The 18,225-nt window shown below is 52.2% G+C and overlaps 1 protein-coding gene and 1 long non-coding RNA gene across 3 annotated transcripts in view; one reads left to right on the top strand and one right to left on the bottom strand.

Annotated features, from left to right (window-relative positions):
* The first annotated feature begins 801 nt into the window (after positions 1-801).
* The window catches only part of LOC146789253 (uncharacterized), a 270,879-nt gene continuing 253,455 nt past the window's right edge, over positions 802-18,225 (top strand). Inside the window, exon 1 of one of the 2 annotated variants that reach the window (XR_014969773.1) lies at positions 802-917. This is a non-coding gene — a long non-coding RNA (uncharacterized LOC146789253). Of the gene's footprint in view, positions 918-3,986; positions 4,220-18,225 lie in introns of those variants that run through there. The other variant, XR_014969774.1, reaches the window with a different exon arrangement.
* Positions 5,454-17,615, bottom strand: DLX6 (distal-less homeobox 6). Its single transcript, XM_085630871.1, has 3 exons — positions 16,888-17,615; positions 13,165-13,358; positions 5,454-6,543 (listed from the first exon to the last, which is right to left on the bottom strand). The coding sequence occupies exons 1-3, from the start codon at positions 17,255-17,257 to the stop codon at positions 6,292-6,294; spliced, it is 816 nt and encodes a 271-aa protein (XP_085486997.1). The 5' UTR covers positions 17,258-17,615; the 3' UTR covers positions 5,454-6,291.

Raw genomic sequence — 18,225 nt, 5'->3', positions numbered from 1 at the left:
CCTTGCTTCCCTCCCTTTCCATTATTGTATTTATCACTCTGTTTTGGTGACCCAGCTTCCCCGCCTATCCATTATTGTATTTATCACTCTGTTTTGGTGACCCAGCTTCCCTGCCTATCTCCTACAGAACTGTCGGTATTTGAATTGTATTGCCTTTCGCATACAAGTGTCTCGCTGGCCCTGCCCCCCTTGCTTGCACTCGCTGTACCGTTAGTAGCCCAGCTTCCTTGCCTATCCTTAATAATCCTTCGGTGTCAGGCCTTAGCCTTTCACTTCCAGCTGGGGCACACCCGGGACTGCTCCGGCCACAGCAGGGCCTGCTGCTGAAGAATGCTGGCTGCAGCAGCAGACGCCTGGCCCCCCAGCCAGAGTGCAGGGCCCTCGCGTCTCTCCGGGTCCCGGGGATGCTGCTTCGAGGGCTCGCGTCGCACTCCCCAGCCCTCACTCTTCTTGCCATTACCCAGTGAGTGCCCCGTGAAATTGCAATGCCACATTTACCACTCAGCAGCGCATCTGCGGTGCAAAGGCAGGGCCTGTATAATGGCTGAATTGGCCCTACTGGACAGCTTCAGCTGTAACACTCCGTAATAATTATATTGCAGGCTGGATTAGGCTGCTATTACCATAATCTGGACGTTTACAATTATCTGCAATTTGCAAAGATGCGCCGGTCTTGATTACAGCGGGGCTTTTTGTATATGTATCAAGCTAACCATCACTAAACAGTGACAGTAATAACAGCTAATTTTGCTGGCAATATAAGAGGTGCCGGGGTGTGCAAACAATTTCACACCTGGATGTGCTCGCTCAACCACGAATCTAGAGGGAGAGCGTCTGCCCTGAGATGCAGGCGCCGCGTTTGCAGCGCTTCGGCTGGAAGCAGGTTTCTCGGCACTGTTTCCGCAGCCCATGGACGGGTAAGTCTTTCTGGTACCTCCGCTCTCTCCTCGCAGCTCGGTTGCAGCTTTGCTTTCCGTCGCAGGTACACACAGATATGGGGTGCATGTTTCAGTTGTGAGATAACAATAGACGCAACGCCACACTTCCGCAGCGTGCGCGCTAATGTCGCGCAGAATGCGCGCAAGAAGCGTTTCCTCCGCGTGCTGCTGGCATTTTAAAATAACAAATCGTGTGTCCCCGCCGTACTACTAAGTGCATCGTTTCTGCAGACTCATACCCCCTCGCTTGCCGGACTTGTTCATAAATTGGGAACTCTCAGCAGCTGTTGCTTGTCAGTGAGTAGGTCAGTGACTTTTTGTTTCTGGAGCGCTCGTTTCCACAGATTTGCGGCTTCGCAGCGTTGCAAACAGCTGACGTTATGAATCTTGCGTAGGTGAAGTCCGCAACATCAATGTTTCCCTTTTCTTTGTTATTTTACCATTGCTCTAGAGCGGACTGAGACCCTCAGGGACTGCTGTGGCCGATGTGAGGCTGGAAGCGTGCATGCCCGCTGCTGTGTCTGAGGTGGCGGTTCTACAAAGGGCTGAGCCTTGAGAGAGGGCAGACAAAGCATGGAAGGGCAGAGTGGCGTCTGCTCGTAGCAGCTACTTCTTAGGGCTAGCAGTGACTACTCCAGCGGTGACTACGTCGACACTTTTGGAGCAGCTGTGGCATCTCCTACGAGTCTCGCCCGGGGGACAGCTTTGTCATGGGGGGGAGGGGGATCCAGCTCCTTCAGGGACTGCTGAGTCACCGGCTGAGGAGAAGGAAGGGCAGGAACTGCTGTGTCAATTCCAGGAGGGATTCTGTGTCTGTGTGTGTGTGGGGGGGGGGGGCTAATATTCCAAGGATAACCTATGTTACGTTATGAACATGTATATCGTGCAAAGCGCACCTATTTATCAGTTCACTGAGATGCGGTGCGTGTCCAAGGGGTAACACTGGCACAGAGGAGGCCTCCTCTCCGCTTTGTGTTTGCCGCCCGCCCCCCGTTCCCTCCCCATTGAGACCAGACTTCCACAACTCTGATTATCCCCAGCTTCTTTCAATCACTTAATTGTTTATGTTTACCACTAGGCAGGGCTCCTCGCGCCCCGTCGTAGTCAGAGGCCTCTTCATATCTGGGACACGGGAGGCGTGGTCATCAGTGCAGCGGGTCCAGCGGCACCGAGGGTTTGAGGACCAAACAAGGTTTGGAGAAAGGGCAATTTCTTTAGGTGCATTAGGACCCGTGGCACCGTGCTAGCTAATGGTGGAAGGCCCCTTATGTCACATTTGGCCAGTCTTGTAAGGCAATTCACGGGGCTTTAGTGGGATGAAGAAAAGTCGAGGGTCTCTAAAAGGGGCGTGGTTTATGTAATCAAGGGAGTTGCTTACACACATAAACTAAATATCTACGATACCTATAGTGTTACCCCCCCCCCCCGAATGTTGGTTCCCCCATGAGCCATTATCACATCAGATACATAACATAAGTGACCTAAAATACACCGCTGGAAAACCAGCCAGTACTGTTGACTTTGTCAATGGTGGTTGGTTGTTTAAGATAAATGAGTAACAACTATGATTTTGTTGAAAATAATGCATACAATGTTTCAGTTCTGACACTGTAAAACTGTGAATGTCGCATTTCTGAGGCCTGTGGGAGGGGTAGAGATCGTCAGTGTGTCAATCACTCCTGTTACGGTTACTCTATGTTAGACATGTACACCCTTTTTTCTCCACATCTCCTTCATCTTCATATCTTACACCCCAACTCTTAGCACCCTCTTTTCACACTCTTGTGAATGCACCTTCTCACATCTCCTTCACTAGATCTCCCTCGTCCTGAGCACATAACACGCGCACTCACCTGTAAGCAATGCATTTTCTTTTACTTGTGCTTGGTCGACTTTTGAAGGTCATTGTACCTGCCACACATTTGTACAAAATGACAACTGCAATTTTAATATGTGACACTTGCGCTATATGCTATGCAGAGAGGCCAAGGACTGGATGGCCATGTATTTGAAATATCTTTTCGACCCCAATGACGAGCGCTGCTTCAGCCTCGACTCCAGAGCTCTTAATCTAAACCGTGGCCTGCAGGCGAGTCAAATATGCTACACGAAATAAATACAGAAACACAATATCCTGGAAATAGCTAACATACTTAGGGAGTGCAAGATTAAGTAAAACTTGAAATATAAACAGGAACCAGATCTGACATGAACTACATTAAAGTTTATTTCCTACATTTATTGATCAGACTTTGATCAGTATTTCTGTCATTTAAGTTGAGGAGATGAAAAAGGGTCCTAAAGGGACACGTGTCAATGTCTGTTCTTAAGTGCTCCAGGATCTGAGACCCGCGAGGGACCGACCCCACTTAAAGCCCTGAAAATTCATCAATATTTGTTGAAGGGGGTTTATACGGTATTGGGGCACTCTTTTTCACTGAGCTCTCGATTGAGAGCATGCAGGAGGCGCCCACACTTCGAACGCATATCCATCATAGTAAGATATAAACATGCACCTACGCCTGTGCGTGCCTGCGTGCGTTGAGTGCGTGCGTGCCTGCGTGAGCACGTTGGAGAGTAGACCGCCAATACTCCCCATCCCTTCTTGGTGCTCTCTCTGGGGTACTCGGCGGCCCTGTACCCGCCAGAATCTGGCTGCTTTTAGAGCGTTGCCACCCACCCCCCTCTCCCTGCCTTACACCGATGTTTGAATAATTCAGCGAGCCTCGCTCCCAGCTGCACTACTCAAGCCTCTTCCATTCTTTCCAGTTTTATAATTTTGGTTAATTTTCAATTTTAGGCCCTACATCTCTGCAATTTGTGTATGAATAACAGAATAATTTCCCTCTTTTGTTTCGCCTTTCCTGTTCCTGAATCTAAATAAAGATGGCTTTTTAGTATTAAAAGTGGAAGAAAATTACAGGTAATTATCTTTGACGGTAAAAACGCTGTAATCAGCGGGCTACATGAAAAATTACTCTAATTATGGCTGCATTTAGGAGAATGGAAGAAACGTTCTTGCGGATAAAAACCTTAAATTGTCCCCAATGTCTGCTTCAAACTGGAAGGGGCTGCAGCTGGAGGCTTTGTCTGGGAGTGATCCCGGGGAGCCGCGAACCCAAAGATTCACAGTGGGACGAGGGCGAGAGAAGGGGGCCTCTTTTCTTCCCCAGAGTAACAATGTGGGAGAGGGAAGCTGACGGGACTGCTCGGGCCGGACCGCGCTGCCGCCCGTGACAGCGCCGAGCGGCTCGCACAGCGCCCACCGCGCCCTGGGCTGGGTAAGTCGCGCTGCTTTGTGTCTAATTGCACACAGTGTCCTTTCGGTGCGCCGTGCGCGGCTGTCATTATATCGAGCACTCCGAGCAGGCCCATTGACTTCGGCGAAATGGCTCCGTGGCTGCGAGCTTGGCAATTTCAAGGAGGCCCGCTCCGCAGCCATTAATTCTCACAGCGAGGGGCTTCCTGCCGTAATGGGGAGAGTTCTTTTCATGTTCATTATGTGCCCCCATTACACGATAATGGGAGGGCACGCTCTTCACAGCGTGTGCCTAGATGTGCGCTCTGGTGTGCGCATGAGAGTGCGTGTTCACGTTGGTGGTTGGGGGCACGAGCTTATTTAATCTCTCTCTGTATATATATATATATATATATATATATATATATATATATATATATATATATATATATATATATTGCGCCTCTAGTAGTTACTTACATGTACAAGTTATCACGTTATTACATATATATTAATATGCATAATATGTATCTCTAGGAATCCATTTATTTACTTGTTCAAGTTATTGCAAAATAATGCTTGGGGGCACGAGCTTATTTCATCTGGGTGTGTGTGTGTGTATATATATATATATAATATATATATATAATTTGTACCTCTGGGAATCTATTTACTTACATGTACAAGTTATCACTTATATATTAATATGCATGATGTGTATCTCTAGGAATCCATTTATTTACTTGTTCAAGTTATTGTAAATTGATGCTTGGGGGCACGAACTTATTTCATCTGTGTGTGTGTGTGTGTATGTATATATATATATATAATGTGTACCTCTGGGAATCTATTTACTTACATGTATAAGTTATCACATATATATTAATATGCATAGCTTGTGTTTCTAGGACTCCATTTATTTACATGTACAAGTTATCACATATATATTAATATGCACATGCGTGTGTGTGCCGCACAAGTATTTATATACAAATATATATGCAAATATGTATACATGTATGCAAAAAGATTCATAGGTTGCAGAAAGGATAGATGGATAGATGGATGGATGGATGGGTAGATAGATATGCATTATCTATGGAACAGGGAAAACATTAGAATGTATGCCTCGTGTTTACATTTTTGTGAACAGCTGGTGGGATTTCTTGCCAGAGTATGTGTTTGACAATTTCTATTCTGGGGGAAGTGGTATATGGAGAGTTACATGCTGCGTACATTTGATTCACTTTAGGAACAAAAGTCACAAAATGCTGAGATTAAATATAAAATTAAGATTTTATAATGGAGTCAAAATAAATCAAAAACACGTTGAAAATGAACACTGCTGCTACTCCGGGGGAAGGGGGGAAGAGAGGGGGGCTGGCTCTCGCCCGAGGACGGCCACCGGTGAACCTGGGGAGCTCAATGTAACGGACAGAAGTACAGGAGGCTTCTGGGCGCTCTGTGGCTTTACTCCAAATAGGAAAGAAGACAGAAACATACAAAGTATATACAACTAAAATGTAACAATATATACAGACATCTGCTTGATATAAATGTCCCTAGCTATTGCAAACGAATGCCCCCAGGAGCACACCAATCCTTCACAAATCGTGCGTTCCTCTGCTTCTCTTGCCGGGCGCTGCGTGGGCATCATTACAGTGGTTTGTGGGTCACTTTCCGGTGTGGTGCTTACTTTGTGCTCATCCTCGTCTTCACAAACGTGCAATTCTCGAGCTGTGGTCGTGTTGTAATGAGTGGGCACAGATTCCCTTCGATAGTCCATCTACAGAGGTATAAACTACAGAGGTATAAAAACGACGCGGATTCAGAGAAGTCCACACATAGTGTGACGCTCACGGGCTGCAGAGCAGTGTCCAGGCAGGGCATTCGTCCGGTGCCCTCGTCCTCTGTAAGGGGGTGCTGCCGTCCTCGCTGCACCCAGAGGGCACATCCCGGGCAGAGTCCCGCGGCTGCTCAGTGAACCCTGGGCAGTTTCTGAATTCAAGTGGAAAGTGGTGAGCCTGGCACCCAGACGCCGACGACTCCGCATCCCCGGGCTTGTCACTGGGGCTGGCACCCGAGCGTGCCCACCTGGCCCTTCCTCGCGCCGCTTCACATCATCTGGGATCTCTGCATTGTGTCCTGGTGTGGGGAGGAGTACCAGTGCGAATACCCAGGCATGTAGCTGTTGGCCGCCATGTTCACTCCCTTGGCCGAGGCGGAAACGTCCCAGACCGGGGGGAGGGCCGGCGAGCGCGGGGACAGGGCGGCCGTGCCCGGCAGCGGGTCGCTGTCGTGGGGGTTGCTGCCCTGCTTCAGGAGTTTCTTAAACTTGGAGCGTTTGTTCTGAAACCAGATCTTCACCTGTGGGGGGAGAGAGAATAGGCGTCAAATCCCCTGGGCTAGCAGCAAGCTCTTTCTCTGCCCCCCCCCCCCCCCCCTCTCCATCACACCTCCACATCCCATTCTCACTCTGTCCCACCGTCCCGCCCCGAATCTCTCGAACCGCGAATCCAGTGGTTCGCGGGTCCATTGTAAAATCCCCTGAACCAGGCGTTGGAACAGCTTTGCTTTCCTAAGCCCGCCATTCTCATAGGTTCCTCGGAGCAAACGAGCGTGGTTTCCAATGCCCACTTCAATCTACACGGTGGGTAGGATAGGAAAGTGCATACATACTTTCGATTCAGCCCGGATCCTGCCTGGTCACCAGCCTGGTGCAATTCACTTTCACTTTCCCCCAATGGAACAATAAAATGAAAGTGAAAGTCTGCCGTTGTTCTAAATTGAACTCACAGACAATGTGTATGCCAAAGCAAGCTGCACACGTCCTGACAATAGGGAATTGGGCATGGTTTATTTTGTTCACTCCTTTGGTGTAGCGACCCGGACAACACACAGCACTGCTGACCCAAAGTCACTGCCCAACACACCGCCTACACACCATGTAACACCGGCCTGTGTGTCTGGAAGAGGCCCGAGGTCTGAGGGGGGGAGGCACGCGACTCATATTGACAATAGCTACTACTTAGCTGCATTTATTTTGTGTAAATAATCTTTAAATTATTTCCCGAAAACTTTCTTGTTTTTATCTGGCAGGATTTTGATGCATATTAACATGTTTTTAAGTGAAGCGCAGTAGTAGCTTCCAAATGCCTCCATTATTGCGCAAATGATATTTACATGTGACTTTCAGATAGATGCGCCTGGTTAAGGGCACGCCGACACGTTCAAACAGTGTTCTTTACATGCTCGACATTGCACTATGAATTATTTCATGAAATGGGGGTGTAGCTGATTTATGGGTTCGATGAGCAAATGAATGAGGGAAAAGGCAACCATGTTAGCGCGTGTGCAGCACTAATATGGGCCATGTGTGCCTTTGTTTCTTTGTGTGTGATAACATGTGCGGTGGGTTGTGTAACCCAGGTTCTCCTCCCTAACACAATAGTGTGTGTGGAAACTGTTGGACTGGATTTAGGTCTGCAGTAAAGGATGCATTGTCTGTAGCGAGACACCGGGGTCATATTGTTTTTGGCAGTCTGGATTTTTGAGTCTCGGTTGCTGTGAAAGGGGTTTTTGCGGCCTGTGTTGTCAGACACAACCGCCGTGGACTCGCACTTCCTTACACACTCACTCCCCAGAGGTTCCGTCTCTTATTTTCCTTGATAATTTATTTAATTCAATCCATGAGACAATATCTGGGGTTTTTGCATTTGTCACCCCGAGTGGGACGGGTATGCTCAGACGAGAGTCCGTGCTCTCCATGCCACTGGAATCAAGCTATCTTGGCTGAAGAGGGGTGAAACCCCGAAACCGGTCCTAGGATGCTTGGTTCCAGTCCAGGGAGGACCTGGCTTGGCAGTTCAGGCTGGACTGTTCCCATTGAGAGCAGGGTCAAGACTGATTTGCATATGGCTGTGTTCAAACTGGAATGGCATGGTGAGCAAAAAAACAATGGATTTAGGCCCAGATCTCTGTACTGGGGTGAATGTATGACATTGTTCTGTATTCTGTCCATCAACTGTTGTTTTTGCATTTTTCACCCCGAGAGGGACGGGTATGCCCAGACGTGAGTCCCGTGCTCTCCATGCCACTGGAATGAAGCTATTCTGGCAGAAAAGGGGTGAAACCCCGAAACCGGTCCTAGGATGCTTGTTTCCAGTCCAGGGAGGACCTGGCTTGGCAGTTCGGGCTGGACTGTTCCCATGAAGCACAGGGTCAAGACTAATTTGCGTATGGCTGGGTTCAAACTGGAACGGCATGGTGAGCAGAAAAACGATGGATTTAGGCCCAGATCTCTGTACTGGGGTGAATGTATGACATTGTTCTGCATTCTGTCCATCAACTGTTGTTTTTGCAAATATCTGGGGTTCAACAGGACAAGGGTGTTCTTAGGTGAAGATGGCACCTTTAACTGGCGTGTTGAATGACGCCTTGGCATGTCCACACGCTGGTGTGCGTAAGCGCGACTCTGCCATATATTTGGAAATAGTCAAATAAGTGTATTATCATTATTGCTATTATTGTTGTTGGTATCTATGTGTATATGCGGCGTTCATCAGTTATTGTGTGGAGTTTTGCTAAGCGCTGAGAGTCTTATTTTGGTTACATCAAAGCAGTTTTTTCATACACACACTGTGTGTGTGTGTGTGTGTGTGATATATATACATGCCGTCTGTGAGACTACTGCTGCCCAATGAATGAATGGCATATTTTAATGTTGGAAGCCAAACCTATGCCAGTTTGAGTGTGCAGCGTCACACGTGTTTGCTGCTTTACGTTTGGAAGGACTCCAGGTTTTTCAAATGCACCGTGTGAGCTGTGGCAGACCGGTGTGTGTATGCGTGAGTGCGTCCGTGTGCTGGTGCGCTCATGCTGAGTCTGTGTGCACCACGCGGGTTCGCTCCTCACCATGCGTCTGTTTTGAGTGTAGCCAGGTTCGGCTGAAGTCCGTCACACGGGACAAATTGCAGGCTTTGGGTTTAGTGAGGCCGGCTCAGCGCCTGGGTGCTGCTGGCAGGGGTTTGGGATGGCTTGGAGGCCAGTGACAGTGAAAGATCGGGCAGGAGCACCGTCCTGCTCGGTCTCGAGCCCGGGGTGAGGAGCTCAGAATCGCCTGGATGGACTGCAGCTTTGTGCACAGAAGTAATGTGCAATACGTAATGGTGAGCAACCCCCACAGCATCCGTGAGCACACCTGAGCGGCGCAGTACGTAAAGTGCGTAGCCAACAGAGCAGCCTCTATATCACCAGCCGCTGCGTGTAGAGCAGAGGGGCAGTGCACAGAGGGGTGCAGCACCCAGAGAGTTGCAGTACATTGTAGGGTGCAGCGAGCGCCTAGACGGTAGCCGCGGTGTGTAGGCACGTAGGGTGCAGTGCCTAGACGTGCAGTAGCGTGTGTAGAAGGGGGTTGTGGGGGGCAGTCGCTCTGTTTCAACAGAGGGGTACCGTGCCCAGATGGGCAGCCTATGCGTGTACAATAGAGGGGTGCAGTACCCACGCGTGCAGCTGCTCTGTGTATAACAGCTAGCGGCAGTGCCCCGATGGAGAGTGCTTTGTGTTCTACAGGGGGCACAGTGCCACCAATACAGCTGCTCCGTGTACAGCAGCTCTGGACAGTGCCCATATAGCCGTTCTCTGTACAACAGAGGGGCACAGTGCCAGTGTTGACACCCGCTCTGTGTACAACATACTGGTGCTGTGCCCACCACACGTACAGCCGCACCGTAAACAGCCGGTTGGTGCTGTGCCCACCACATGTACCGCCGCGCTGTGGGCAGTGCCCAGATGGACAGCTGTTCTGGTACAACTGAAAGGACAAATGAAAACGGGCACGAAGGTTCGTAATAGTTTGCAAATATCCGGGTGCGCGCGCCTTAGGTTTGGACCCACAAATGTCCAGCAGCAAAACACACCAACGCTTCTCCAAACACGGCCTCATTGTGAACCGAATCGGTGCAGCCGGCCACGGCCCCTGCTTCCTGCGGAGGAGCCCAGATGTAAACCTCTGGAAGTCTTAAAGGTTCTAACTCCAGGGCAAACAATCCTTTACTTCGGCAAGAGCAAGGCAATGGGGGCGATGGCTGGTCAGACCGCTCCGTCTCTCTTTGACTACAACCGGTCCCCACACCAAGTCTGAGACTTGCTGTCATTCGAAAGTGCAGTGACCGCTGTTCGAGATTAGCCCGGGGCACACCAACAGCGGGTCAATATTCAGTGTGAATGAACGAATGCCCGCTCCGCGTTTGATGCTCTCAAACCCCTAGAGTATCGCGCGCCCATAACTAGGCCGGGTGGCATTTCCCTTCCAACGGTGTCACTCGATGCGTTAACTCCTGGCATGGACATGAGCGCGGGTTGTGTGTCTACGCTTGTGTGTATGTCCGAGAGACTGCATGGGGTGTCAGAGGGTATGTGAAGGGTGAGAGGGAATGTTCTGTGGTTACAGTTTTCGGACACGTGCCTTCCAGCGTGATCCACCCATTCCACTTTTCGTAGACTAGTAATAGTGTTCTGTTTATTATGGGGAACGATTCAAGCGTTAGAATCTATACATGATTCGGTGTTAAAGAAGGAAAGGTTACTCACCTGTAAGTATACTTCTCCATTGCGGGTACCTGTCATAGGTTCACAGGATTGAATGACTGGGTTCCTAACCTGACTGGGGGGATATTCGACTAGTACCTGAACAGGCACGTGCACCGGTGCTGGAGAGTCAGGGATATGGTGCCTGCAAAGACCATTATACTAAAGGTCTGCATGTGGGATGAGCGACATCCGTCGCAGAATTGTGAAGTAGGCCCCAGAGGACGTCTCACAGGACGCCACACACCACACACTACACTCTCCTCAGATACCACCTCCTCTGCAGGCCCAGGGACTTGCCACTGCCCGTGTCTTTATGCGCACCGATGACTCTCTTGAGGTCTCTCCCCTACTCCCACTCCTGGGGGTGCGACAGCCACTCCTGGGTTTGTGGGGACAGTCTCTCCTAGGCTTACCTAAACTCTACTTCCACAGAGCGGATCGGCCTCGCTCAGGTCTGGGCCACTCATGGGTTGGCCTGTGTCCCTATGCAAACAGTAAGTCTCCAGCATGAATGGGACACACTCAGCTGAGCCTCTGTAAAAACCCACTCCGGCCCAGTTGGACTGGCATGCTGTGCCTAGAGAGGCCTGCTGGTCACTGCTGGCCACTGCAGGAGTCTAAGACAGCCAACACCTACAGGTCAGGACTAGTCATATATTCAGATTAGTTGACATGTTTCAGCTGGAAACCTATTAAGGCGGCCATACAAAGGATGGCTGTAAACCAGTCCATTGCTTCGGATCGCTATCTCACATCGCAATATTCGCAGCACCTCCCAGATCTCAGAGCCAGCATGTAAACATTGGACTCAAAATACACATTCATCACAAATACAATATTTGGGAACTGGACAGACAAATCGCAAAGACGGTACACTTTATACTGTGCACCTGCAACCCTCTCACACAGCCCTCATCCATCACAGGCAAAGCATTGTTCCAAGGCAAGGTGCGGGCACCTCTCTGCTCACTCTTGCATGACCCGGAAACACTTCCTGCTTAGGTGCAAATTAAACGCACCCTTCCCCCGACCACATCCCATGGTTGTAGCTTGCTGCCAGTGCCCCACATGGAGGTAGTAGGCGCTTTAGAAATGCTAGAGTGACATTTGTGTCAGCCCCAGGGAAGGTGCAGACCATATATCTAGGGTCTCAGCCCTTTCCTGGGCCTGACTGTGAAAGGCCCTGTGATTACCCCTGTCTCTGTCAGCCCCAGGGAGGCCGCCAGCTCGTCTCTCTCGGGTCTAACCTTCCCCCCTGGGCTGGGCAGGCAGTCATTGTTTGCCTCTGCCTCGGGGAGGGCCTGCTTGCGTCTCTGCGCACTAACCGTGCCTCCTGGGTGGGCAGCCATTGACTGTGTCTGCCTCAGCCCGGAGAGCTACTGCTCGCATCACATGAGTTCTCGAACCCTCTGGGGGGAGCCCTGGCCAACACCTTTGTCTGTCAGACTCCAGAGAGGGTGTGTGGTGGGGGTGGGGTGTTTCCTGCTCCCCGCTCTTTTGAGGTCCCAGCACATCCCAAGGCCCCGGCCTGGCCTAGAAGAAGCCCTGGAAATTACCCATGTCTGCCCCAGGGAGGCCGCCAACTCGGGTCTCACTCTCCTTCCTATGTTGGCAGCCTCTGCTTCAAGGGGGCCTGCTCGACTCTCTCGAGCTCCCAGCCCCTCCCCAGGTCCGGGTCCGACCCTGGGTGTACCCCTGTGTCTGCATCAGGGGAGCCATGCTCGGCTCTCTCGAGTTCCCAGCACCTCCCCAGCTCCGGGCCTGACCCTGGGTGAACCCCTGACCATTACCTGTGTCCGAGTCAGCCCCAGGGAGGCGGCCAGCTCGGATCTCACCCTCCCTCCTAGGTTGGCAGCCATTGCCTGTGTCTGCCTCAGCTTCAGGTGAGCCCTGCTCGGCTCTCTGGGGTCCCAGCCCATCCCCTGCTCCGGGCCTGACCCTGGGTGAACCCATGACTATTACCTGTGTCTGCGTCTGCCCCAGGGAGGCGGCCAGCTCGGATCTCACCCTCCCTCCTAGGTTGGCAGCCATTGCCTCTGTCTGCCTCAGCTTCAGGTGAGCCCTGCTCGGCTCTAGGGGGGCACCAGCTCATCCCCTGCTCCGGGCCTGACCCTGGGTGAACCCCTGACCATTACCTGTGTCTGAGTCAGCCCCAGGGAGGCGGCCAGCTCGGATCTCACCCTCCCTCCTAGGTTGGCAGCCATTGCCTGTGTCTGCCTCAGCTTCATGTGAGGCCTGCTCGGCTCTCTGGGGTCCCAGCCCCTCCTCAGGTCCGGGCCTGGCCCTGGGTGTACCCCTGTGTGTGCGTCAGCCTCGAGGGAGCCCTGCTCGGCTCTCTCGAGGTCCCAGCCCCTCACCAGCTTCGGGCCTGACCCTGGGTGAACACCTGACCATTACCTGTGTCTGCGTCAGCCCCAGGGAGGCGGCCAGCTCTGCTCTCTCGGGCAGCGCCAGGTACTGCGTCTGCTGGAAGCGGTGGTTCAGCGCCTGCAGCTGGAGACTCGAGTAAATAGTTCGAGGTTTGCGGATCTTTTTTCCCTTTCCATTGAATCGGATTTCGCCGTTTTCGATCACTGTTGTTTTTTGCTGATCTGAAAACAAAACATTGATATATGTCATTAAGAAAATTTGTTCCGCGTGCCTGGGGCTGTCTGCTTTCAACACCAGAGCACTCATCCCGATACAAAGGCCTCGTGCAGCTTCTTACTAGAAGGGACAGTCTCGTGCACAACGGGCATGCTGCACGCTGCTTTAATTGAACTCGACTCGTATGCAGCACATGGACATGATATATTCGTACCTCTTTCTATGTGTCTGTGTTTTTGTGTCATTCACCCACATAAAAACAGCTAATACATTTACACGGCCAACTAAGTGAAAACGTGTGTTCAAAATGAGTGTGTTTTTCTGTTACAGTTGAATATGTGTATGCACAAGGGGAAGATGCATTCCTTTATCTTCCCAAAGTGGGTGAAAAGAAAAAAATGGGCACACTGCTGCACAAAAGAAGTCATCCCTGCGCCTAAAGCTATTATATTTACCACTTATGCAATTTGATGCTATATGGAGTAGAAGCGGGAGCGTGTCGCATGTGTGTGGACTCCACAATGGGGTGTAGGAAACTCCGGAGCATATACTTTGTTTATGTCCAGCTTTATCGGAGTTTCCAATAACGCACTTAAGGCCAACCTTGAAATTGGAAGGCATAAGGACGATACAAGAGGCAACCGTTTTCTGGTTTAAAGATGACACCCCTAAACATGTCATGCTGGTCACTAGATTGGTAAATAAGGCGAAAAAAATGTGGGGGCTGTCAGCCGCTGAGTGGTTCTTATTTGATATACTCTGGCTTTTATACTCTGTTTTCTACAGCCATGCCCTGCTATTTCTGACATTTTTGTATTGTTATATTTTATTGTACATTTCAAGGGTTTTTTATGGTAGGACTGATTCATAATGTATGTTTGTAATGCATTTTAATCTATATGGTTTTAATATAAACTAAAACAATAAATGATTACTTCTAGTACTACTACTGCACTTGAATTGGGATAAAATGCTGCCAGCTATGCATACACATTCGATAATAACAGTGCTATCAAAAATAACAACACTAATACCAACGACATAAAAAATAACAACCGCAACAGCAGTAACAACATAGTAAATAGCAACAACAATGCAAATATTGTTAGTACACTTATTATTATCATCAGCATTACCATTTTTATTACTATTATTATTATTTTTGTTTTTGTTATTGTTTTTATTATTATTATTATTATTAATACGCGTTGAAGTCCCTTTAGTGTATTATCAGGTATTATTCTGACCCGTATTGTTGTTATTATTAACACAGCCATTGTCATTATCATGGGGGTTGTTGCTCTTGTGACTGTCTCCAGCCTCTTTGGCCGCAGTGATGGCTTTTCCCCTTGGAGGCCGGCGGCCTTCGCAGCACACTGCAGCAGGCTGGCCCCGTGTTTACAGTGGAAGCACCTTTCAACGTGCCTTCTTCTGCCTGTAAACACCGGGCTGCAGTTCACAGTGACGTGCTCCTGTGGCCGGCTTCGCGGCGCTCCTTTGGGTCCGCTCCTTGTGTTCTTCTGGAGCCCCTGGGTGTTCGGGTGTAATGTAGCCGGACAGTGTCGGAACAGGGCAGTGGGGTCACGTAAATGTAAACAATGCCCTGTCACCTCGACTATCAATCACTCCGGGGCCAGTGGCGTGCTGCTGGGACAACGAGGAAGGCGCCTGGCTGCACTGCAGCCACTTTAGGCGCTACAGAGCCTCTGCAGGATGCACGCCAAGTACCGTTGCAATAAGATAGAATCTTGTCGGACAGTGCTAGATGTCCACGTGAGCGCATGTGTTAAAGTAGCATTTTTAAGGCGCTCGTGGGTCTCCTGTTATCATCGGTGATGTCACGTGATGCGTACTATAATTGTTTATGAATATGTGCACTTTGTGCCTGCCTGTGCATCTCTCTGCCCCTCGGCCCAGGCAGGCATCCTGCTGCCTTGGTAACCATCACGGGTACCTGTGCAGGGACCGCTGAACAGCGAGTGTGAAAAAGAAAGCATTAGAGGTGACGATATCTACGGCGCTGCCCATTGCTTGACTGGGATGCCTGTTCGGTTCCCTAAAGATAACGACGTCTGTCCCGTGCTGCGACTGTGCCGAGGCCTGCTCAGTGCCCTGACGCGTTGCCTGTCCAATGTGCTGGCTGGCGACTCAAATGATGGCTTGCTCAAAGGACGCCTGTTCAGTGCCGTGACTCCGCCGATGTGTGCTCTCTGCCTAGAGTCTAGTAATGCCTGCTTCGAGGCCCCAGTCCCCCGGTGCCTGTTCCATCGCATGTCTGTGCGCCTCCTACAGGCCTGCCAGGTTCATCTGCTCGTCCTGATCTCTGGAACATAAGCTCTGTCCTGATCACCAGTGAGTGTGGCACTGGGGACCACTGCTCGGCACTGAGCACTGCCCTTCGTAGCCCGTGCCCAGATCGGTGCGTGTGGTTCCGAAGTCCTGGTGCTCGTGCGCTGCACTGAACACTTCCCTGTGATAGCGCGCTGCGCAGATCACTGTGTGTGTGGCACCGAGGGTCTGGTGCTCTCGCATTGCCCTACGGTAGCGCCGTGCCCAGATACCTGTGTGTGACACTGATGCCCTGGTGCCCCTGCACTGGTCTGTGCCCTTCTCTGCCGTAGCGCGGTGACCAGATCCCTGTGGGTGGCACTGAAGCCCTGGTGTTTGTGCACTGCACTGAGCACTGCCCTGTTGGCACTGAAGCTCTAGGGCTCGTGCAGTGCCCTGCGGTAGCGCAGTGCTCGGAACCCTGTCTGCGGTACTGAGGCACGCCTGCCCCGTTCCGCTCTGTCCCTGTGCGTGGAGTGGACCCGGCCAACATGTTCCTCCAAGGTGCCTATGCGTGTCCGGGTGTGCTTTGCCCTGAAGCTGGGCGGTGGCGGCACATTGATACACGTGCCAGAACCCTCTACCGAAGCTGTGGCCGCGCACTGATCTCCAAGCACTGCTCACTCCTACCTCGGTGCTGTGGCCGCTCTCAGCAGTGCGCGGCCGGGGCTGCAGTGCGCGGCCGGGGCTGCACTGATCTCCATGCACTGCTCACTCCTGCCTCGGTGCTGTGGCTGATCTCAGTAGCGTGGAAATAGTGGAACGCGGCCCCCGTGCCATGATCACTTTTATCGCCCCAGTGATGCACTGATCTCCGTAGCGTGCAGTCACTTGTGCCCTGAGCTCGTGCCCTGCCCCCGCTCAGGTCCACGGTGTAGTGGCTGGCCTCAGCAGTGTGGACCTGTGGTGCACTGATATCCGAGCTCTGCTGTCTCGCCTCTGCCTTGGTGCTGTGGTCAAAAGACTGGTGTCAGTAATGTGTGCAGTCACTTGTGCCCTGACCCCGTGCCCTGACGCCTCTCACGTCCCAGGCGCAGTGGCTGGCCTCAGTAGTGTGGGCCTGTGGTGCCCTGATCCCCGAGCCCTGCTGTCTCTCCTTGTGCTGTCTGCCTTCGTGCTGTACCCCGGTATTCAGCGGAGTGGGTCGTGGCTGCCCCTTAAAGGTCCCCTCCTTCCCTCCTCCCCTTCCCCGTGCCCGGGCCTCACCTGGGTCGTCGGCCCTGCTCTGCGCGCCCCCGCTGCTGTAGGGCTGCAGGTAGGGGCTGTGTTGAGAGTGGCCCATGTAGGGGTAGACGGAGGCCGCTGCTGCGAGCGGGGGTCGGCCGTACGAGCCCCCTCCGGAGTAGGACGAGCCGTCGTGCTGGTGCTGCGCGTGCTGCGGGTGGTGCTGGTGCGCCAGCGGGCCTGCGCCGTGCAGGCAGTGCAGCGGGTAGTGGCCGCCGGCCGCCGCCATGGCCGGGGAGCTCTGCTGCTGCTGCTGCTGCTGCTGGGAGGCGGACTGCCCGAACTCCATGAAGGCGGACTTGGAGGAGTCGGCGGCTTCCAAGCCGTCAGCCATGGCCGTCATGGTCATCATCAAAGTTTGTGCGCGGCCGCCCGCCAGCGCCTCCCCCGCCCCCTCCTCCTAGCGCCAGCGGCGCATGGGGGCCCTAGCCCGGCTCCGCCGGCTCCCGCGCTCCCCCTTCTCTGCGCCGGGCTTTCCTTTGTGCCTCGCAGTTTAAGGCGGACGCTTTAAGGTGGATCCGCTGCCGCTAAAGTTGCGCCTCTGCTTTTAGACTTCGCCCAGACACCACAAGTCAGAATGGTTTGTCTCCAAAGGGCATCGCCTCCCGATTGGTCACTCAAGATGTGACGTCACAGTCCCGGGGCTGCTGCACTAGTGCCTGGTCCGCTGCTGCTGTGGTGCTGCTCCTACCTTCGGATAGCCGCGCCTTCGGGTGCTATCCTCCGGCACACCCCCACAGCGCAACCTCCTCGGGCGTTGCGCCTTCTTTACACGCCGAGCTGCCCTTGCGCTCTGGCTGCCCTCACAGAGCACCACCATCCGCGGTGCTGCGCCACAGAACATCCAGGTTCACTGCGCAGCATCCTTAAGTGGTGTCACACGTTCACACAAGGACTCCCTCTGTGCTGCGCCCACGTTCACGACTCACAGATCCTGCGTGCTGAGTCCACATCTTGTGCCGAGGCACCCTTCACATGGCAGCCTCTTTGTGTGCTGTGCCCACCCTCACAGAGCATCATTGTGTGTGCCAAGCCCGCCTTCACAGAGCAACCTATTTCTGCGCTGCACCGCACGGATGCACCCTGTGTGTTTAAGTCGACATTAGGCGCTGGTCCTTTAAGGAGCAGCCTTATTGTGTTGAGCCAGTCTCTCGTGCTGCGCCCACCTTGTGAAGGCATCCCTTATCTGCGTGCTAAACACCCGTATTTGTTGTTTGCTATGCCCACCTTCGTGATCAGCCTCTCCTCGCCCGTGCCAGCACCTTGTAAGACCTCCAGCCCTTCCTGCGCCTGCTGCACGCGCGCGTGCACCCCCCACGC

This window comes from Triturus cristatus, chromosome 10 (assembly GCF_964204655.1).
Source record: "Triturus cristatus chromosome 10, aTriCri1.1, whole genome shotgun sequence".
Classification (NCBI taxonomy): Eukaryota; Metazoa; Chordata; class Amphibia; order Caudata; family Salamandridae; genus Triturus; species Triturus cristatus.
This window is presented reverse-complemented; position numbering and strand designations above follow the sequence as displayed.

Coding starts and splice junctions, on each gene's coding strand:
- DLX6 (XM_085630871.1), bottom strand. CDS start 17,257: ATGATGACCATGACGGCCATGGCTGACGGCTTGGAAGCCGCCGACTCC. Junction 13,359..16,887: donor GAGCAGGGCCGACGACCCAG/GTGAGGCCCGGG, acceptor TTTTGTTTTCAG/ATCAGCAAAAAACAACAGTG. Junction 6,544..13,164: donor TGGGGCTGACGCAGACACAG/GTAATGGTCAGG, acceptor CTCCCCCCACAG/GTGAAGATCTGGTTTCAGAA.